Source organism: Antennarius striatus, chromosome 10, assembly GCF_040054535.1.
Source record: "Antennarius striatus isolate MH-2024 chromosome 10, ASM4005453v1, whole genome shotgun sequence".
In the NCBI taxonomy this organism is placed as follows: Eukaryota; Metazoa; Chordata; class Actinopteri; order Lophiiformes; family Antennariidae; genus Antennarius; species Antennarius striatus.
The window spans coordinates 17,255,681-17,279,261 of record NC_090785.1 but is presented as its reverse complement, the minus strand read 5'-3'; the positions used below and the strand labels follow the sequence as shown (position 1 = coordinate 17,279,261).

Sequence of the window (23,581 nt, the reverse complement as noted above, 5' to 3'; positions counted from 1 at the left end):
AGGCGAGTCTGCGTCACGGCTTTTACGAGGGTAGGGCCGGCAGACAGAAAATCGTTCTAAACGGTTCCTGAAGCTAGTCGGGTGGTTTCCACGGGACGCTATCAGATGCAACTCCTCTATCAGGCCTTATCTGCGTCTGCTATAAGGCCTGCTCCAAGGGTGTGGGTGAGAAACAGGGAGGAGGGCGTGTCGGGATGGAGGCAATTTACATTCAAGGAAGTGGCAAGTGTGTATGGCCCTACATGGATATGTGTGTCTATGTGTGTTTGCATGTGTGTGTGTGTGTTGGCTCCAGTCTTGCAGTTTTTATTTCTAACCCAGTCTAGCTGAGACGGTGGCAGGAAAATGAGTCAGGTTCTATGTCTGGAGGATACAAACGACAGACAAGAGCGGAAGAGAAAGGGAGGAAATATAGCGGGAGGGAAGGCAAGGACGACATAAATTCATGGGCGACAATTTCTTTTCTTTTTTTTCTTTTTTTTGGCATTTGGCAAACATAACCACACAATTAACAAATTGATCTCATCTCCTCTATCTTCTCCTCGTCCAGCCCGGCGCGCTGCTCCACGCTGATTGCAGCAGCGGTGAAACTAGCCTTGAGCTGTTGTGCGTTGTCAATAATTGATGAGAAAAGACAGGAGTGAGAAATAGGAACATTTATGTATGGCAGAGGATATGAGAGGACGCGGTGATCTGATTCACTCTGTATACAGCATTATAGCATACAGCCACAGCACTTTGTGTCACTGAGCATGTGCAGGGAGCATTTTAATGTTCTGACCCATTTTTCTGTGTACTGCTGACATTTCCCTTAGCTATGCAGACAGCAACTGACTCAAAACTGCCAACCCGCCAGAAGGAGGAAGAAGGAGAAGGGTGGAGGGTGGGGGGAGAAAAGGAGGAGAGAATGGGAGGGAGACAATGATCGAGCAACAGAGGGGAGAGACAGATATGTTTGGAGATTTAGATGGAGGGAGAACGAGGGGGGAGAGATGCGTGCGAGGCGGTGAGTCAACATATTTCTAATGAGCATGGTGACATGTTGTGGAGGAGACAGCTGAACAGTGAAGGATGCATAAAATATGGGCTCCCGGTATTTTCCCTTTAATCAATTTCACTTCCTTTCTACTTCACGTTTTAGATGGAGACAAAAGGCGGAACATGAGGCATTTGAAGCACAACAGACGTCAGTACGTCATGTCGCATGATTTCCCACAAACAGATTACAGTGATTACTAATAAATAAAAAAATTGTAACAATAAAAGAATGTCCATGTATTACACATGAGGATGATTCACTGACATGTGAACCATCGAGCAGATTTGTGGCTGTAACTCAATCCAGACCCAAGGTTTAGTTTGTTGGAACCTTGCAGCATGGCTGTAGAGTCCAAGGTCCTATAATAATAATAATAATAATAATAATAATAATAATAATAATAATAATAATAATAATAATAATAATAATAATAATAATAATAATGTTTTTCAAATTTCATTCACCTCTGGATTTCCTTAAATGAACAGTTTAGCTTTTCCCCTACAAAATGTCAGAAAAAAATGGAAAATGTTCATCGCTATCTTACAAAGCTAGAGGCTCTGTCCGACTAACAGTCCACCAGCCAAATATATTCACTTAATTTTTAATTAGAACTGAGAAATGTTCAGAATTGTTGCTTGATAAACAACTTTAATGCATAATCAATAAACAGAGTTGTTGTCATTGAATTTTCTGCCAACCCTTCAGTCGATTCATCCATAAATCTGCTCCAGTCGGTCAAAAAAAATTTTTGTTTTAAAGGAAGCCAAATGTTAACTACAGCTGGAGTCTAAGTTGTTCAATACGCTCGTCTTTGTGAGATATAACAGACTGTCTTCACGAGCGGATTATTAAAATATAAAAAATATAAAGTAGTCGTGCTCTGAAACTGTCAAATGTCTGTCATACATTGGATATTTTACATCATTTTCTAATGTTACAGACAAAACAATGAATTTATTAATCAATAAAATAATAGCCAGACTAATCAATAGTGAAAAGAACCACTGGTTGCAGTCGTAGCGGTAAATTCTTCCTGTTTTCGGGAATTGACCGATCGTGGTCATGCTCTAATTTCTCTAATAGTCACTGGGTTGATGATGCATCAAAAATTGAACCCACAGAAATAGATGGTTAAGTGCAGCAGCTGGGCCAAGCAGCGTCTCTTCTAACAAGGTTTTTAGGCCATGTTGACTCTGAGTGACAGTTCACTTCAAACCGCTTTGGGAAATTAGTGCATGGCTCAACCGGAGTTGAGGAACAGCCGACAGCCACGGAGAAAGACTCAAGCTGAGAGGAACTCTCCGAGAACCTTCCAGGAAAGAGACGCCTCATTTCGACCACCCTTAATGTGACTTCAGGGATTTGTTGTTCCTCCCAGTTAATAGTTTAGTGTAAAAGCCTGTGTTCTCCGCACTCACGCAAACCGTGTTGTCATTTGGCAGCTGCAACGGAAGTCTGGGCTGTCGGAAGCTCAAATTGAACTACATGGAAAGATAATGCAGTGCCTGTCTGTTTCTGGGAGGGCTGAGGGTGTGTTTCACTGGAGCTGCTGAATTTGTTCCCAATCAGACCTTGCTAGTCTAGCATCAGCAGCTTGTTAGCTTCGATTCTCCCACTGATGGCCAGAATAGACTGCTGTCATCCCACGAATTACCATTATAATATCTGCACACACATACTCACACACGCACACACACACATACACACGGTGCAGATTTTCTCAGCGAGCCTCGGTTTATTTATGACGTGTCAAGCTCCAACTTTAAAGCTGGAATCAGACCACCGTAGGCAGATGTTCCTCTCAGATGGTGGTGAGTGTCTGTTTGGGTCAAAACAATTACAGTGAGGATGTGGAGGTTGTTTACAGACTAACATATCTGTGTACTGTACCCTGTTAGATTCAGGATATGGACGTCCATATATTAACTGGAACTGTGTTTCAAAGTGAAAAAAAAAACATGATGCAAACCAAATGCTACGTCCAAGGATATCTAAACAAAGCCAGCTTGTTTACCTCCAGCATTTTACACGACCTGCCCCGACCATGCACTTATATACCGATTACAAACACATTTCCACTCTGGGATTCTGGCATGAGGATCAGGTTGAGGGACTGCTGAGAAACAGCAGAAGCCTTCTTATAATTTGGAAGTGGAGTGATCCTTCATACTCGTTTCTTTATTTATGAGAGATCCCACGACGCGCTCAAACTGTTATGCGTATGGGTTTTATTCAAACCTACCGTACATGAAAAACAGGACTGGTCTGTGTAGATATAAAAATGTCTAATAGTTTACTTAAGGTTATGGCGTGACAGCATATTTAGATTTTTACTGGGAATTCATTTGAGAAACTGATTATAGACAAAGTAACAAGACAGGAATGTTCTTTCATGACTTATATGAAACTAAATACCGAGCAAATCGCAGTATTTCATCACAGTGAAGCAGAAAACCTGTAAATCCAGTCCTGCAGTTCATAAAGCAGTCCTTCCTATTGATTTACAGCAAAGCTTATTATGCTTTAATACAGAACAGATATTAAAGCAAGAGTTACTTAATGCAGTGTATAGAACACACACACATAAATATATATGTATGCATATATATATAAAGTATATCGTTTTTTATTAAATATTCAGTATATATTTAACATATATAGTAATATTGTAATATTAAATATATTATTTATAGAAATACCCTTCAGCTATTGCATTCGTTTCATTCTTAAACACCTCTTGGTAATTTTCTGTCAGAACTCAAATTTCTTCAGCGGTTGAAAGTTTTGCAAGAAATCCTAAGTAAAGCTTTAGTTCAGACTTCAGTCAGTTGTTTGAGAGGAAAAAGGAAAAGAAAAAACTTCAAGCTCAGTGAAGTGTGAGGCTTTGTGAACACAATTATAGGAAACGCACAAGAGTATTAACAACTGATTACCTACAATTTTAGAAACAAAGTTGCAGTGTGTTATGAATTATTAAGTAATTGTTTTATCTGATGTTAATGTTTTCTAATTGAGTTTAAGTGCATTATTATTATTATTATTATTATTATTATTATAAAAAACTATTATTTATATTATTATTATCATCATCATCATCATCATCAATTGTGTGTTTGAAAAAACAAAAAATGCATTTTTAGTGCATATTTTAACATATTATTACAATATTTTGAAAGATTTGACAACAGTAGGGCTGGACGATGAGACTAGAATATTTGCATACACAGTATGTGCAAAATTAAAAATAAAAAAAAACTGTGTTATATTTCACTGCAATAAGCTAAAAAGTTATTTGTCCGTTTTAATGAAGTCTTTCTTGGAATGATTCATTAGTACATCATCATCATTTGTCATCTTTAATTGCCACTGTGCTTTAGGTAATAAAATTTATAACTTCAAAAATTAAATGTAGTTGTGTTAGATAACCTCACACTTCCAGCAGCGTGTCCTGCTGTATGCCGGTGGCAGACATTGTCACGCTGGGCACACATAGCGATAAATGAAAGTGTCACCCCAAAGTGAAACATGGCTGTGAGGCAGCGGCGCTGCATTGTGTCACACGTGTGAAGTGAGCACCACATTTACCTTGCCCGACTTTCATGATGACTTTCATGGCTCGGCTCTTGCACACGCCTCCCTCGCGGTTCTCCAGGCCTTCGACCGTGCCGTTAGAGGTTGCTGGATGAGGGGGAGAGAGGGAAGGTGAGACGGGAGAGTGGGGTAGGGTGGCGATGGGGTGGGGGGTGGGGTGACAGACAAGAAGTGGGAGGAATTGATGGAGAGTAAAGAGAGAAGAAGCAGGAGAAAGAAGAAGAGGAGAGAAGATGACACACTGGTTAATGAGCATGTCCATAATGCACAGAACTAATCAATATTTACGACAAGCACTGATTAGCTGTTGCAGTGATTAGACGTTCTCATCCTCAATCAAGCGGCAGCACCTCTCAACGGTATCTCTGCATTAACACAATAAAGTCAAGTCAAATGAATGGAACGACATTAAGGCCTGCTGGAGGAGGGCGAGAGCCGAGGTTCAGAGAAGAATCACGGTCTGACCTGAGTGTGTGTGTGTGTGTGTGTGTGTGTGTGTGTGTGTGTGTGTGTGTGTTCTGCCTGTGCATAGTTTAACAGTGAGACATGCCAGCGAGAGTTCCAGCTGCTTGCCAAGTCCTCGAGCAGCTTACTCCCTCTGAGCCACATGTGTCATTACTTGCTGGTAGTGCTGAGAGCTAAATGCCTCCCTTAATGTTTGTGCGTGTGTGGATGTGTGTGTGTGTGTGTGAGCCTCTGTCCATTTGTCTTACAGTGTGTGTTGCTCAGGGTCGGGGGTTGTTTATTCAATGTCACATTCACTTCAGACTGGGTGATACAATTGGCCGTCTATTTTAGGGCTCATGATAATGACCTAGGGAGACAGAGTGTGACTATGACCTTGACACTGAGCAGCCACGTACCAGGCAGCCGGCGCACGCGCACGTGTGTGTGTGTGTGTGTGTGTGTGTCCATGTTATGGCAACCTTAATTTTGGAATTCCCCAAATGATCTGCATCTCCGTTTAGTCTGCTGTTTCAACTTACTCCCTTCCTTTGAAATGCTTTTGTTTCTTTTCCTGTGTTACCCATCTGTCTCTCTCTCTCTCCCTTCATTTAGTCTTTGCTCTATCTGGCCCTTCCCCTCCCCTCCCCGTCCCTCCGTCTTAACTCAATGACCATCTCCCTGGGTGACGGCTTCAGATGGCACCCTCATTATGATGAGATCGTCTTGGAGAGGGTGCTTATCTAATAATGACACAAAGAGAAGCAGCCACGAACACACATGGGAGGGGTGGGGGTGGGGGTGTGGGTGTGGGGGCACAAACAACGCTCCACAAACATCAGAAAAAAATTCCTCTCTTTAAATTCATGTATTAATGTTTCTACATGCATTTCCTCGCTATAAACGGATGTCGTACCAAAGCAGTGTTGAAATCTGGCTCAGCAGCTATGGAAAAGCTCATCTAGTTGATTCATGCCTTGTCATTCCTAAGTATTATTAATGTTGACATTTTGTTTCCCTGTGGGATTTCAGCTCTGTACCCAGGCAAAACTGAAGAAAACTAAATAATGAATTGCACTAATATTATGTTACATTATCAGATCATAGTCAGACTCTAAATTACAGAGAGAACCACAACATTTTGTTAGCGGGGCTGGAGTACGTGATAATTTGTGAGAGTGATTGCGATAACATTGTGTCAGGAGCTCTTTGGCAACCCCCCCCCCCCCACACACACACACACACACACACACCCGTCCGCTCTAGACTCAACACGCCTGAGTGGACGGGACACTGAAATATATACCAGGGGCCAAAGGAGCGGAGCACAGCGCAGGAACAAAAAGATTTTAAATTTACGTGGGACATTAATGTGAATGAACACTCAAGGCTAAGTGAGTGTAATGATTTATGTAAAGCCCATGCAGGGAGCATGTCTAGTTCTAAAGGGAACATTCAAAGACAGTGAGGAGAACAGGCCCGTTTCCAACCTTAAAGTCTCCGCACTGAAAGGCTCAGACGCCGCTCGGTGCTAACCTCATCCTGACATTTTCCACGCAATTTCTCCTCTTCTTTCAATTTTTTTTTAAATTTCCAGGGCAAGGTTATACAAAAATGAGCCCTTTGAAGATGGAGCTCAAAGGCTTGAATAATCTGAAGAGTGTCATGTTATGAATTTTATATCCACTCAGGGAGAGCAAATCTTTTCAGTGTTAACTTACTTCTGTCATCAAAATTAAGTTATTCCTTAAGCCTGGCTGAACGGGGGCTCCGGGCTCCACTGATGTGGGAGATGATAAGTTGGCCCTCAGAGGCCACTGTTTAGGTGAACGACTGCCGGATTTATAAAGAAATTATCACTTTATATGTTGTTTGTGTTCGGGACATTTTAAAGCGTCAAATATCTCAAAGCCCTCTTTGTTCAGCAGGAAATTTAAAATCAGATTAACTGTGTCCAATTTTAACCACATTTCCTTCTGTGAATCCGTCTTAGTGTTCGAGATGGAAATCTACTAGAAAAACAACTGTTGAGGGCATTAAATAATGTGCCATGAATTCAAAAAGCGAAAAGTGCACTTTTCAGCAGCACACACACACACAAAAACACACACACACACCCCTCTGTTTGTCATTTTAACCTCACACTGATAGCTCTGCATTTAATGTATTTGTCATGTCAGGAGTTCACACACACACACACACACACACAAAAAAAGATGATTGCCAGATGATATCTCAAATTCCCTAACCCCACTCCACAACAAAGACTCCCAGCTTTATTTTTTAATTCTAACAGGCTCTCATTCACTCTATCTCCTTTTCCTCCCTCTGTGTCGTTTCATCACAGCGTACTGACGTTAATCCAAATCTGGATTTCCAGATATAAAAGGCCGACGGTCATGGAGTGTTTTGGAAAGAGGAAACTGGGGAATTGGGTCTTCCTGTGTGTCTCAGCGGAGATAAAACACAGGGGGGGAATACGGCATCAACGGCAAGAAAGAACAAAAGAAAGTCTCGTTGCGCTGCTAATGATTTAGTGGAACAAACCAGTTCAACATTAGCGGTCCAGAATACCCAAAGAACTGGTCCTAGCATGAAGGAATGTTTCTTTTTTTAATAAAGCGGTCTTCTTGGAGGTTTGGGTTTTTTTTATTTTTTTTTCGGGGGGCAGGGGGGGGTGTATGATTTAAGGCTCTCTTTGTGGGTGTGGATCATTGGCCGCAGAGTGACTAGTGGGAGAACAAAAGATCTACAGCTGCTGAACTCATAAGAGAAACCAGGTGCCAAATGTTGATGTTGGGAAATATCTACAGCACAAAGTATCAGCCAAGAGAAAGCCTTACAGGGGAAGGAGCTGGCCTGCAGCAAACACTCCCGTTCCAGCTCTGCACACATACTGTAGCACTACCGTTAGCACATTCTCATGAAGGCTTAACAGCAAACAGTCGCACACGGAGACCTGCAAACAAATTTCACAAGGACGATGAGGATGGAGGTGGATTCCCCCCTCCTCCCCCACCTACACCTACACACACCCGGTCCCAGGTGATCCAAGGAGACGAGTGGGAGATGTGTGAGGGATGCAGCAGCAGCAGCAGCAGCAGCAGCAGCAGCAGCCGGGGTGCAATGCCGTGCTCTATATTTATTCTCAGGTCTACTAAATGAGGTCACTCAGGTGGTCTTGCTGAATGCATTCCCCCAACTCCATCATGAATCATCTGCTGCTTATTATTCCTGTCCAGCCCAAGAGGTGATGGTGGTGATGGTGGTGGTGGTGGATGGGGGGTGGGTGTCTTGCCTTCATACAGAGAGATGGGTGTGTGTATACATGTGCGTTCACACACTGCTGAGGCGTCTGTGCGCGTGCGCCCGAGCTCCCGTATGTGCGACGTCTGCCCAAAGTGGCAAAACGAGGGGACGGACTCATGTGACAGACAGGGAGCACCACGTTTAATGAGAAAGTGGATGAGAGGTGACATTCACTAGCTATAACGCCCCCCCCCCCCCCCTCTTTTTTCCCACATACTTCCTCTCAGACGAGCTGAGCAGACAGCGGGTATAGTCACAGTAACCACCGGCAATAATGTCGACATTTTAGAAAGGCAAAAAACACATAAACAAACAGCACGATCTGATCACTCACACTTAGCATCAAGGAAAAAACAGCAGCAGACGGAGAGAGCTTTGAGCCGAGCGTGGTACGTGTCAGTGGAAATGTGTCTGTATCGAACAGAGCCATCACAACAGAACGGCTATTTCTCATACCGGCAATATTCTTATCTCAGTTTTTGTTTACATTAGAAAACCAGAGTCAGAGCAGGGCGAAGGAAAGGAGAACCTATTTGCACAAAATATTTCACTCTTGAATGAGCACAGAGAGGGTTAGATTAGGCCTGATTCCAGAGATAACACACCCCAGCAGATCTGGCATGCATGCAAGCACACATTTGCACACGTGCACACACACACACACACATGCACCCACAAACATACAGAGCGAGGTTGGCAGACTGGAATAATGCTGGAGGATCTGGATGTTTGCACTCTGAACCTTTTCTAATCCCGAGTATTAGGGCATGGGTAAAGCCTGATTATGGCAGAATGAAATGGATCTAAATAGATGTCCCAACCCATCAGCCTCCATTTCTTTGTCCTCGAAATAGATATGGAAATCGGTAATCAACCTCCAACCCCTTCAGTCGATGTCCCTCCCACGTAGCCTCCTGTGCACGTTTGGAACGGGCAAAGAAAATTCATTCAGACTCCTCATAACATCTCAGATGAATTATGTGCTCACGACTCATCCAATGTTTTCGTCTTCGTCTGCCTTTTCAATAATAGAACCTGGCAGACAATATGAAATAGTCATATCTTTTGACGCTGGTGGTGGTGGTGCACATTTTCCGTGCTATTTTGACAAACACAATATTGAATTTGGGTCAGAATAAATGTGGTTTTGAGTAATGCGCGTGGACATTGCTGATTTTCTCATTTTTGTGTTTGACAGCTATGCTTTTCCTTTTCCATTTCATTTTTGACAAAGCATCGTCGTGTAGCACCCCTTTTATCAGGGGGGTGCTGCCTGTTCCCAGGAGCCGCCGTGTGGGTGAACAGGAAGCAGGTAGCAGCACAGAGTCAAGGTTTAGCAGCCGGCTGCACACAACTGTTGCTCAACTCGCTGCCTCACCGAACAGCCAGAAGGGGAGCTGCTCTCCTGTGTCCTGGTTATAGTGCTCCTGCTCTCTTTGACACACACACACACACACACACACACACACACACACACACACACACACACACACACACACACACACATACACAAATGCAACCACACTAGAAATGGTAGAGGAAAATATACAGACATGTCACCACTTGGGCTCAGAGAAGGAAACACACACACACACACACACACACACACACACACACTGAAGCAGACGCCAGCATGTGCCTGTGTGCACATACAAGTACATATTCTCACACATACACACAAAGACACACATTGGCTGCATCTGTAGCCAGAAGATCAGGCAGGAATTAAGAGCTCCTCCAGCACCTAAATTACAGGGTGCCTCTGAATCCTTCCAGCAGAGAGCACTATGGGATAGCAAGGGTTGGGGGGTAGGGAAGGTGGGGGTGGGGCTGTGGAGTGACAAGGGAAGGGAGGGAGGCAAAGTAGAGAGGTGTATGTATGTGTGTGTGTGGGGGGTGAGGTTTATGGAAATGGGAGTGTGGGGCAAAGGGGGGGGGGGCAGGAGAGGAAGTGGGAGATTCCTTTTTTGAAGACAGGAGAGTGTGCGAGCGGGGAGGGAGTGAGACCTGATCTGTCTGAAGTGTATACTTGCGTGTGTGTGTGTGTGTGTGTGTGTGTGTGTGTGTGTGTGTGTGTGTGTGTGTGTGTGTGTGTGTGTGTGTGTGTGTGTGTGTGTGTGTGTGTGTGTGTGTGTGTGTGTGTGTGTGGCAACATTGGCGACGGAATATGGAAGGAGGTGATGAAGTGAGGAGTTGGGAGGAGGAGGAGAGCTCAGTTTGGAAAGACGAACAAGTGGGAGGTGATGTCTCCCCGAGAAGCAGAGGAAGTAGGTGTGTGTGTGCGTGTGTGTGTGTGTGTGTGTGTGTGTGTGTGTCTACCAGCTTGTTTCTGTCTCACTTAGACTCACCATTTCTCTTACACTCTCCCCTGAGTCTCTGGCGGTGTGTGTTTTGGCCTCTGTGCTACTGAGTCCATTAGAACATCTTTGCGGGGTCGTGTGTGTAGTAGTTGCATGAATGCAAATGCGACATTGCTGCACGCATGTGACTTTTATAATTTTGTTGGTTGCGTGTGTGAGGTCCTTCAACCATCGGTCCAGACATTCCCTGACACCCCAGACGGGACATTATGGACGTCTGTGTCCAGCGCCACGGGGCCGGTGCTTTGGGACTACATACGACAGCTTTCACCTCTGCAGAGGACCTGTCAGCAGCTTCCAAACTGTGTGTGTGTGTGTGTGTGTGTGTGTGTGTGTGTGTGTGTGTGTGTGTGTGTGTGTGTGTGTGTGTGTGTGTGTGTGTGTGAGTGTGTGTAGGTGTGGACGTACATCTTCTCACAGCTTCCAGACACAGAAAGCTTCTGCATCATGTGCGTTTACGTGTCAACTCACCGATGAATCCAGCTTTCTCCTCTCAGCATGATGCTAAAACCCCACTCAACTGCCACATGTATCTGCATCCACACACACACACACACACACACACACACACACACACACACACACACACACACACACACGGTGCAGGCAGTCTGTCGGATCAGTCGGAGAAAAAGGACTCAGAATAACAGGAGACCTTGGGGAGCAGAGCAAGTCATCTGTCTCAAACACGAACAGACTGAGCACACTCCGACATGACAGATGTAGGCAGACTCATCTCAGAGAATATCGCATCTTGGATTTTTCTCCTGCCACCGCCTCCTTTCCACGCAAACACACACAAAATGTAGGAGGTCTGCCGTAACGCCGACAAACTCTTCCGAGCCTAAGTCCCACACGCAGAGACAGGTGTGTGTGTGTGTGTGTGTGTGTGTGTGACTTGAAGTTCAGATCAGGGAGTTTTGATTGTGGATCGATCAGAACAATAAAACTGTACAGCCTGAGGGAACAGGACTTACAGCTTGTAATACTGTAAGCTGTTGAACATAGTATTAAAGTTATGAGACAGCAGCTGGACTATCCAACATTAATTTCATAACTACACCGCCTGTAAAATTCAAGCCTACACCACGCCGCCGCCTCTCCTGGCGTGGAACATTTTTAGATATTAGCTATTTTAACTTCACCAGCTACTCCAGTCATAATGTATTCTGTTGTGTGAAGAAGTTGCCAGAAGCCCCCCCAAAAAAATCCTCCCTAATGACAGAGCAGCTAATTGACTTTAATAGCTCTATTCAACGATATCATCAGGCCGCAACCACAGAAATACCTCAGCTATTTTACATGTGTTGTAAATACAGCGAAAGGTAGGCTGGAGAACTGGTTGTCATTGTGCTTCACATAAAAGCAGAGTGAAACTTAAATTTAGAAAGAACATAAAGCAGAGAGACGGAAGGAGAGAGAGAGAGAGAGTGTGTGTCCTTCTCACATTCCCCATAATGTTACTGCATCAAAAAGCAACAATCCCATGATAGTTTTACCTTCCGCAATGTGACTCCTTGACTATGGAAACATAAACCTAGAATTCAGGATTGCATTTGTATAATATTAGTTTGATAGCTATTCAAGAAACATATTTTTCTAATGGGTTCTTCAGGGTCTAGATCAGGGGTATTTGGAGATACGCTATTATCATTATTAAACTGAATTTTCCGTGAGCGGATCGCCAGATCTTGAAATATTATGACTTGGATCCAGAATTGGACGTGCGGTTCGATCTTATGGGGATGTCATTGTGTGGTAAGCGTAGTAACTATCCCATATTGATGGACTACTCTGGAGCCAGATGATCTGGATCATCTCCAGCGTCTTATATTCTCCTATACCCGTGTCCTACCTGTTAAAACAAAACAAAAAAAGAAGAAGAAGAAAAAAAAAACTTGAATTTGAAAACCGTTGATTGTTCCCAGTAATCCAGCAAACAGACAAACAAACAGCAGAGAAATAACAACGCTTCAGGCGGCTGTACCTGTTCCTTTTATTGGTTTGCAGTCAACACCACTCCTTCTTATTCAGACAATTACTTTAAAAAGAGCCGGCACAGCTCTAGTCGACACCCTTGTTACCTCCTCAGAGGCATCGTGGTTTGTGAATTTGGGCTATCCATATAAAACTTGACTGACTGATTGATATGCAAAACAAACAGGTGAACGAGAAAATGCCCCGAGAGCAATGACTAAACATGTTAACACACATGTGGCCAAGCCCATTAAAAAACCCCACTGTGCATCATTTGACTAACAGCAGCTGAAACGTTGCGTGTTCACAGAATATAAGCAGAAGGGGGAAAACTAGGTCAGAGAGAAACGACGAGCGTTTCACTCTCCTGCCGGCTTGGGCTAAAGGTTAGAAGAGATGCAACACATGTTAATACACACATCTAACACACACAAACACACATAAGCTCAAAAGATAAGGGTTAATATTGTGGGAGTAGTTGAGTAACTGTTTATCCTGAGCTTAACCAGCGTGAGTCTGCACAACGCTTGTAGCAAACAAGAGACTGAGGGGAATTCCACTCCAGCGTTTAATCGCATCACGGATCCAGTGTGTCCACAGATATTAGTGCACTAGATGCCCACTCTCTCCCAATACCTGTCCACATCACATGACCGCTGCCCCCCCCCCACTGCGTGCTGTCGCTGCTATTTGACAGACAGCGGCGCCTCTACAGTTCCTGATCCCCCGTCACTCGCCGCGTTGTCGAAACGTCTGTTAAGCTGACTGATCACTTCAAGACGCCGCTGCAAATTAAAAGCACCAACCCTCAGCTACATTCTTTGGGTCATGCGTGGGATTAACAGCAATCTGGGAGTTTATACACAAATAAATGGAGCATATTATTAAATTTCATTCCCCATTAAGTGAGTCAGAGCGAGTGCCAGGAGAAGCGGCGGACAAAAGCAGAAAAGCACCTGTTGAAAGTATTAAGAGTAACTGCCTTGAAATTAACTCCTCCGACACGGCTTTATGAAATATGTTCATAAAGTTTAAGAGTGGCAGAAATGGAGCTTATTTTTCTGTTACTCCTCATTTATTCAGTGCTTTTCAGCAACCAGAAGAAGATCTTTTATGTATTTGATATTTTATTGATATAGGGAAATATCACTAAAGCGTTGGTTTCACAGTGAACTCATAATGACGGGGCTACAGCCGGCGGCGCCTCAGTAATGGAAGCGAGCAGCTGTGCTTACTTACATGAAGTTGTTTATATCAGTGGCTCTCTGTGTTTTTTTGCTGGTGACTGCTTAAAATGAACAAACCCTTTACCCCAACGTTTTTGCGTCCACTCATGACAGATTTCAGCCCATGGAGTTTATCAAAATTAATCCAAAGAGTGTTTTTGTTCTTTTTCAAATGTTTCTTCCTTGAACCCAGAATTTAAAAAAACAAACAAGATTTAGTCATTTTGAGAAAACATCTTTCTTTAATCATAATCTTTTAAAATTAAATCTGTTTTGAAATCATTGCTCCAGACAGTGAGTTCTCATTTGAACATATATTCAAAATATGATTATGGTTTTTTTTTTTACCCCAACATCACATCCCGTCACAAAATTCTCATTCAGTTTCAATTTCCAAATCTTTAATGGTGCACAAAGTACAGTGATCAGACTGTAAGCACTTACTTAAATAGAAAGAAAGGCAGAAAAAGCAATCACACTGTTCTCATTATCCCATTATTGTGACCATTACAATGTTTTTGTAGAAATCATAGCCTATAATAAATGCCAGGAGTTATTTTCTCCAAACAGCCAGTGATACAAGTCAGTGGGCGGTGTTGGCGTTGTCAGGTTACACATGTGTAATCAGCTGATTGATGCACCGAAGGTCTCTCAGCGAGCTTGTTACTCAGCAGGAGGCTCACTGAAGGTTTTCCTTTGCTTCATTTGCACCGATAATCACACGAGGTGAACCACGGTTGACTCGCTAAATCCCAGGGGATGATAAAACACGTCTTCGTCTTTTCTTCTGCGAAGGTGATACAGACCCGTGGACTCTGGAGAGGAGTCGCCGGCCTCGATCTAAAGGATCACAAGCCACAAATCAGCCTGTGAGGCCTGATAAAAAGAGGCTCTGGGATGGATCGGAATGTGAAGGAGATAGTGGGGGGCAGGTCAAAGACCACAGGGCTCCAAAAATCTGGACTAAATAGTTAATCTATGAACAAACTCCCCCGAGGAGCGCAACCAGAGCTGAAGCCCTGTGACAAGGCGACCAGCAGGGGCAGAACCAAATACCCTCTGAGAACTCGCCTGTGTGTGTGTGTGTGTGCGTGCGTGTGTGTGTGTGTGTGTGTGCGTGCGTGTGTGTGTGTGTCAGGCTTGGTCGGGTGCTTGCGTTGCCCTACACAGTGTCGATTCGTTGTTTGTGGAGAGAGCAGCATCATTTTCTCTGACCTTTTCAGAGAGTTATGACAACCAAGCCGGCCTCGCGCTCCGCAGCACAATAACACACATCAATGAGGGGAAACCAACAAACAAACAATAAGTCTAACCACAGGCTCAGCACTTCCAATCACAAATAGGCGATGCAAATCAAACCCAATGAGGGGTTGCAACTCGCGAGGAGAGACAAAATGAGCGCAATAGCTCAGGTGACACAAGCTGCCCTCTGGGTAATGAAGTTGCCAGGGTGATCAGATTGTGGAAAACACAAAAAGGAGAAGATTAAAGGCTGAAATTAATGACTTGAAATGTCTTATTTATCTAACCTACAAACACCAATAGATTGTACAAAAGAAAGAAAGCAGCAACTCTTTCTCATCTGAGAGGATGGAATGCGTGAGTCTATGGGATTTTTTTGCTTGATACACGACTGAATCGAATAACTGACAAATCATTGCAGCACAGGGGAGATTAGAGTGCTGAGAAAAGGTTATGCCAGTTAGATAGACAGAGAGAGAGAGAGAAGAGACAGACAAGAGCGAGAGACGGAGAGCGTACTTGTTATTTAGGAGAGACTCCATGTCAGCCCATCTGTTGTCCGCAAAAACAAAATCTGCAAAGCGGCAGAACAAAGACGCACACAGAGAGAAATGGGATCCTGCATGAGTGGGTGGGCATACATGTGTCCGTGTGACCGTGTGTGTGTGTGTGTGTGTGTGTGTGTGTGTGTGTGTCTGTGTGTGTGTGGGTGAGCACAAACCCTGGGGGAATTTCCAGTACCTGCTAACTCGGAGGCGACTGAACAAAGCTGACTGCAGCAAACACGGGACCTGAGAAAGCAGCTCTGATGTACAGAGACACGCACACAAGGTGGCCGAGTCTAATGCAGCTGATGTGTAAAAGCACCAGAGCCTGCGAGCGTCGCTCCAAACCACAGCCGGGCCTCTCCTCTAAGCGCTGAAGCCAGGATGCAACACAAGAAGCAGGAAAAGAAACACATTTTTCCTCCCTTTCCCGTTATTCGCCAAAACCCCAATCAGAAAAGCACAGCAGACCACAGAGAAAAATGCTGCTGATTACATCCTAATACACACAAAGCCAGCAGCTGACGCACACACACACACACTGATTACATCCTCTCTGGTCCTCCTCTCTCCTCATCCTCCGTATCAGTTACACGGTAAAGCCACGCGGATCGAGGATCAGTGTTTTGTGGCACAGGGCGCTGAACGAGTTTGGGAGCTTAACCTCTAGTCCGAGAGAGAAAGTGAGGCTCCGGGACCCCTCGTGCCCCCAACACAAATAAACAGCTAAAACACAAAAATGTCTGGCAGACTCGAAACAATTTCCTGAAGGATCTGTCACTGTGCAGGAGGGATAAGGAGGAGAGGAGGGGAGGAGAAGGGGTGCCGGGATCTAAGAAGGAGAGAAAATAGGTGGAATGGCAATGCGGCGGGAGCACAAGATTAAGTTGCAGAAGAACGAGTGGGAGAGGAAGGAAGACAGAAGGAAATTGAACTTGCGGGCTTTTTGGAGGTAAAGTTATTCCACGGCCATCGATGAAGTCATCAGCCCTGACAGAACAGACCCAACGCAAACAACGACACATTGATTTGGAAACAGGAAGGTTTTTTTTTGTGGTTTTTTCTCCCTGCACCCATCCATCCATCATGACACACATGCACAAACTGACAGCAAACACCTCCACGCCCATGGGACTGGGTTACACTTCACAGGAATGTGCATTAACAAATGACAAATTGCACAATGCAAACAGCGGCGCTATTACGCAAGAAAATCTGTGCAGAATGAACACATGAGGCTAGGCTGCTTTTTTTTGTGTGTGTGTGTGTGTGTGTGTGTGTGTGTGTGTGTGTGTGTGTCAGCATCTATTTGCATGCTAGTGAGAGCTTGTGACTATACATATGATTTTGCTTATGTGGCTCGGTGCTTATTTATTCCAGTGTGTTTGTGCGCGCACACACACACACACACACACACACACACATACACGCACACACACACACACACTCTTTGTGTGCCTGTCTGCTCCTGTTACCGTGTTTGTGTGCCTGTGGTCATGCTGGAATGGAACATGGACATTTTGCCACTGAGCTGAATTCACAGAAATGGGTTTGGTCCTGGCCTGAAGAGCAGTATTTAGACTCTGTATTTATGCATTGGACAACCGCAGCAATCTCTATCACCGCCTTGTGATTCATGTTTGCTTTGCTCTCTGCTGATTTGATTCCATCAAGAAAACTCCTTCTCCGTCTTTCACCTTCCCCGAAAATGCTTTTTTTCGCTGAATTGTTCACGCTAAACCCGGTCAGAGTTTCATCAGCATTCCCTCGTTCGTCGCTGACCAAGCATGCAGCGGTTTCCATAGTGAGGATGCGACATTAAAACTAACAACCTCTATAATTACATATCCATATTTCTCCGATGAGTTTGTGTAAACAGGCCCAGGCTCCAGCTCGGGGAGGCCGACTTCTTGGCAGGCCTTGGCTGAGGGTGCCATTGAATGGCTGTCAGAAAACAAAGCCATTTCAGAGTGTGCCTTGGAAAAGAGAAACCACTGTTCTGGGGATGCTGGAGAGAAAGACTGAGCTCCATCTGAGAGACGTGATTTCAGCTTAGCTATTGGCCTGAGAAGAAAGGAGCAGGGAATATGTGTTGTTGGCAAAGCAGAGGGCAAACGACCTCAGACATCTCAGATGGAAAGGGAAATATGCATCTGTGAGTGTTTTAGATTATGGGCTATCATTGCTTTATCCAGTGCTTGTTTTATACACAGCAGTTCACCATTGTCCGATATAATTTACTCTGAGGACCATGATGCACATCTTCCGACATTTACTTTTTCCCTAATCACAATGGAGTCAACTCCAAACGTGCATCTTTTCCAGCAGTCTTAAGACGTTTCCTTTCCTTTGAGGTAAAGCTATTTCAGCTTGTATCAGTGGAGTGATTTTAAGAAAGAAAGGAAGCTACTTTTGAAAAATTACAGTAGCTCAAGGAGGGGAAAATTTTTTTCTGAGAAACGAGTTTGTGTTAGACAAGAGGAAAAAGAACAGAGAGCAGACATCAACGGTGTTGTCGTTACACGGCGATGGCTCTGTGGCCTCCTGTGGTCTGATCAGAGATCTGAGCTAACAGTTAGCAAAATGCAAATCCGATGTACGTATATGCAAACACACACACACACACACAACTTCCTTTAGGGTTGAGAGCAGATGAAGAAGAAGAAGAAGAGGAAGGCTTAGGTGGAAGAGTACGAGCGAGGGATGACACGGCGGCAAGAGGACGAGGAAGAAGACGAGAGGAGTTTGCATACGGGGATAAACTATAAGTGTGAAGCGAAGCCGAGCGGGGACGAGTGTCTGCATTTGAAGACGCTCGGAGACGACTAATTGAGATGAATACATGAATATATCATCTTCATCTAGCAGCGACACATTCAGCCGTAACCATTGGTTACCATTCACTCATAAAGCCACGCAAGCAGCCTCTCTCTGCAAGACAGTGCTCATGTCCTCCCAAAACACACACACACACACACACACACACACACACACACACACAACCTAAACAAACTCCTCTGTAATAAACGGAAGGCAATAACCAGTGACAATAACGCTGCGCCCGCTAACCCTCTCTGAATGAAATATCCAAAGCAGAAGTAGCAGAGGCAGCCGGGATATATCTGCAAAGCAAGCACAAAGTCATATATTACACTGGCATTCTAATAAACACTGGGCTGTGTTCACTCAGGGGAGGGGGAGAGGGTTAAATCTCCTTATCCCGGGCCATGCTGCTGCACCGGTGCTAACCCGACCTGTTAGCTGGGTTTACTTTGAAAATGAAATCCGTTAAGTCATCCTGCTTAAAACTGTAATCGGACGCATCACTGACAGTTACTCAAAGTCAACCCGCCACTGATTTTCAACCTGAATACAATCTAAATACATTTAAATGTGACAAACTGGAACTAAATGATTAATAGGATTTAAGTAATTTAGAGATCGACAATATGTTTCAGAATCAAGTAGACTAAAACAGCGTATTTTATTCCACTTTGTGAGCTCTTATATTTGTTCATCCCAGGTTACGCAGTAAATCACAGGATTTAAAACAGGATATGGACGAAAGCTCTAATCGTTATTGTGTTCTGCAAGTGATTTTTCATGCCTGTAATTTGCTAAATATGAAACACAACAATAAATCCTCAGTTCTTTACTCAGCTGTAAGTTCATAATATCTCTTTCTTGTAATTGATGTAACTGAGGGAAGTAACCAGATGTTAACATTTAGTGTTTGCCACAAAAAAAGTAATTGAACTGTTATTGAAAACAGGAAAGTGAGTTATTTCTACGTCTGAAATCTGACAGCAAAAACGCCTTTGTCTCTTTCAGAAGCGCTGCTCACACATGCTGCTGCGTATTTTCAAGCGGGCAGGGTTGGGAAATTTTATGGTAATTATAAAACATGACATTTAACATTTTTCTTTAATCAGATTACTGTTGTGTTACTGCAACAAATTGAGCCATGAGCCTGCCAGCGTTTATATGTGACTGTATGCGCCGTATATCCATTCGAGTCCTCACTTGTACATGTTTATGTGTTCATGCTCCTGCGCTGGCTTGCATTATTAATGAGTACCTGTGTGGGAGCGTGTGTGTGTGTGTGTGTGTGTGTGTGTGTGTGTGTGTGTGTGTGTGTGTGTGTGTGTGCACATAATGTATGTGACGTGTGCACATGCAATCTGCTGCAGCCAGGCCAGCGATTTCAACCTTGACCTTTAGTTCTACCGAAGGCGAGGGGCAAAAGATGTTTCTTCATGCATATCTCTAAATGTAGAAAGATTCCTCGTGGGGGCGTATGAGTGGAGGGGGTGTTTTTATGTGTACACTGTTAAGAAAAAAATTATGCTGATATGGAGGAGCCCACGCAAAGAAGCATAAATGTTGCATAGTTAACCTTAATCCTGTCAGGTCTAAGAGCTAAAGAGAGATCATTCAACCGGGTCACATTGTTTTTAAAAAAAACTAGGTCAGCAACCACATTGAACGACGGTTTTAAAAAACAAAGAATCCTCAGGTAATACCAGTTAATCAGGCACACTAAAAAAATAAAATAAAATAAAAACGAAGAAGAAGAAATAAAAAGAAATGAAGAGACGTGAATGAAAGCACATTTGACATTTGCCGCCAGATATTATGTATTTTACCGAGGCAATCTCCTGGAGATGGGATAGTGTGCGCTCTGCTGCAGCGGTATTCTAGTGGGGACGTGGGGTCTGTGCGAGGGGGCCACAGTCGTACGCTCAGATGGAGAGTGACAGCTGTCAGGGGGGATCAGGCTTAACCTGCCCACGACACGGGAAATCAAGGAGGAGGAGGAGGAGGAGAGCACGACAACAAACAGCTTCTGTTTACTGCCTCCTGGCCTTCCTTCGTATTTAAAGCACCGACCGGTTTTAACCACAGAAAAACGTATCGCCGAGGAGTCACGGAACATTATATCAATGAGGGGTGAAGGCGAAGGAAAACGGATGGACTTTTAGGCTCCGCTGGAGACGTATAAAACATATACATGAGTCCCGTTACGTGTGCTTGTCCCTTCTCCCTCTTTCCCGCCCCGTTGCTCATTTTCTCTGTAATATTTCCTCGGCCTTAAAAGCCTCCTGTCTAAAACCCCTGCTCTCCCAACGCCGACCCCTAAACACACCGCAGCCATGATCCTCACAATCAGCTCGTTTCATTTCCTGTGTTTAGACATCGACGTGAATTACCACGTATTTGTCTGCCCCACATATAACAGGTGTGTGTGTGTACATACAGTGTATGTATATATGTACACGTATGTGAGTGTGTGTTTATTTACACAGTATATATGTGTGTGTGTGGGTGTGTGTGTGGTGTGTGTATATATATATTACATATGTACATATGGGGTAAATATATACAATGTATGCACACACACCCCCCCTCTACTGGTGCTTGCATGGGGGGGTGGGGGTGCTGACAGACAGCACAGGCTGGTCTTAGTCTGGGGTTTAGATCAGCAGGGTTATCATCACTGATCTCCTGCTGTGTTTCCGTGACCCCTCCTCCACGAGTGTTGACCTTTAACCCCCCCCTCTGCGACTCCTGTCAGAGCTGGGCTCCAATAGACCGGACCCAGAGGACAGGACACCCTGCGGTGACGGCGGGGCATGGAACACACACTAATAAAGATGCACACACACACATACACATACACCATTTGTTGCTTACTTTACCACACACCTTTTGTTGTTTTTTCTATTCCATCGTAGGAGCAGAAGAGGAGGACGGTGGGGGCAGGGGCGGGGGGGAGGGGGCAGGGTGTGGATCATCAAGGAAAAGACAAACGGAGTCAGAGTTGAGACTGGGGCCGGACGAGAAAAACGACTGCTGGAAGATTCAGTGGAATGTCCACTCCCTGTGGAACCCCTTCTCGCCTGCCACGTTTGACCGTTAATCAGGCCAGATAAGCCGGGTCTTTATAGGCCGAGCAGATTTACGCCACTCTGCTGACTGGCTGGACTACATTCCCTGCAGACATGGTAGGATAATGCACTCACAACTTATTGGCGAGGATAAGCCGGCCTCAAGAGGCCTCAATGAAGACGACTCTACTGTAAAGGGAAGCAGAAGTGCGTGGTTGCAGGTGCTTGCCTTCCCCCGTGTCGCACTATGAAGAAAACACACATTACACGCATGCGGCGCAGCCATTACCTGGATGATAGATGAGGTGTGTCAAGGTGTACGCAGGCTGCAGTGGAATAAATAAGCATGCTCTTCCTGTTTCAAAGAACAACAATATTAACATAATATACAAAGACAAATACTACATTTGATTACTGCTGGCAGGAGAACATTATGGTGTAAGAGTCTAATGATGATATACCATCAGCACGGTTCCACGTCCACCTTCCTGGTGAAGGATTTACGACGTGCTCTAGTTGGAGTTCACCGTCCGAAACAGTTAAACACCCTTAATACTAACAGAATACGCTCATCAGCAGGAATACAGACATGAGAGGGTGTTAATAAAGGCAAATTCAACCTGAAGTAAAGTTGATGTTTTCTCTTTGATGATGGAACACACTGCATTCAGGATGCATGCCCCCGCACATGTCACTAATAGAGTTACTTTAAATATTTATGATGTAATCAGGAGACAATAAACTCAGCGGCCCCGGCAACAGCCGGATAGGAAAACTTTGAGCAGATGCAGAAAAGGGCCCAAGGTGTTTGCTGCAGACATGTGGGTGTAATAAAGCTCAGAGATACATTTCTTGAAGTCCAAATGGTGTGTTGCCACAGGAGCAACCCCAACAAAAATTGTTGCTCAATAACATAAGATGACAAGTTTCATGATTTCCTGCTTTCTGGCTTTGAGAGGGAGGGTTATATATCGACCGAACTGGTACGGATTAAAAGAAACAACATTGATTTAATTCAGCGAGAATGTTATCTTCTGAGGGAGGCGATATCAAGGAGCTTTTTTATTTTCTTGTAAAAATGAAACATGGCTCAGGTTTATTTTGTTAACAAGGAGATTTAATGTCGTGTCTTCAGGAGAATTTCAAAACTTGTACGATACTTAAATTACTTGAATAAGTTCTTCTTTCCAGGTTCTGGGAAGAAAGCATCTAAGGAGACGGATGTACGGGGATGTAGAAAGGTTAATAACATTTGACTAGATCCTCTTCTAAGTAGGTCTTGTCAGTCTGCTCCATAAGAGATGATGAGTGGTGAATTTATTTCTTCCTATACAACCGCAGTCGACTGCGCCAGAAGTTCTCTGGCATGTTGCAGCTTGTTGCATGTTAGCGCAGACATTGCTTCTGTAATGTCATGATCATCTCTGATCATTTCATTGATTCAGCGAGGAATCAATTACAGATGTTGCAGAGCCTCCACTGACAATATCCTCAAACCAGAACGACCACAGCACATGGTATTGTTTTAGAAAATTGTTCAATCATTCCAGGAAATGTAACAAATGATCAACAACATTTCTATTAAGATTATACATATATTTATTTGCTTATTTTACCACAGATGAGTTATTTCCTTATGGAGCCATGGGGGGGTATTCTATTTTTATGTCTATATAAATAAATAAATATATTAATAAAACAATGCATTTCATGGAGACTAATTTTAGCAGCAGATTAATACACATAGGATGCTTTTAGTGAGTATTTACAGTCAGCACATGCATGGTATTCAAAATAAAATGATGCCTATGGCACAGAAGCATCAGCTTTATCACTGCTGGGTGGATAAATCCACAGTTTTTCCTGGGATTTGTTGTCAACTGTAAAAAATCATGTAATCACCAGCCTTATCCTTTACAGTATGGTCACATACACACAAGGCATCCACCAGGGTAGC

General features: G+C 44.1%; 1 protein-coding gene across 1 annotated transcript in view; it reads right to left on the bottom strand.

Moving 5' to 3' along the window:
• efnb1 (ephrin-B1) overlaps positions 1-23,581 on the bottom strand; it is a 57,429-nt gene that overhangs the window by 6,014 nt on the left and 27,834 nt on the right. The window contains exon 4 of the mRNA XM_068325211.1: positions 4,628-4,720. Within this exon, the coding sequence (XP_068181312.1) occupies positions 4,628-4,720 (93 nt within the window). The remainder of the gene's footprint in view (positions 1-4,627; positions 4,721-23,581) is intronic.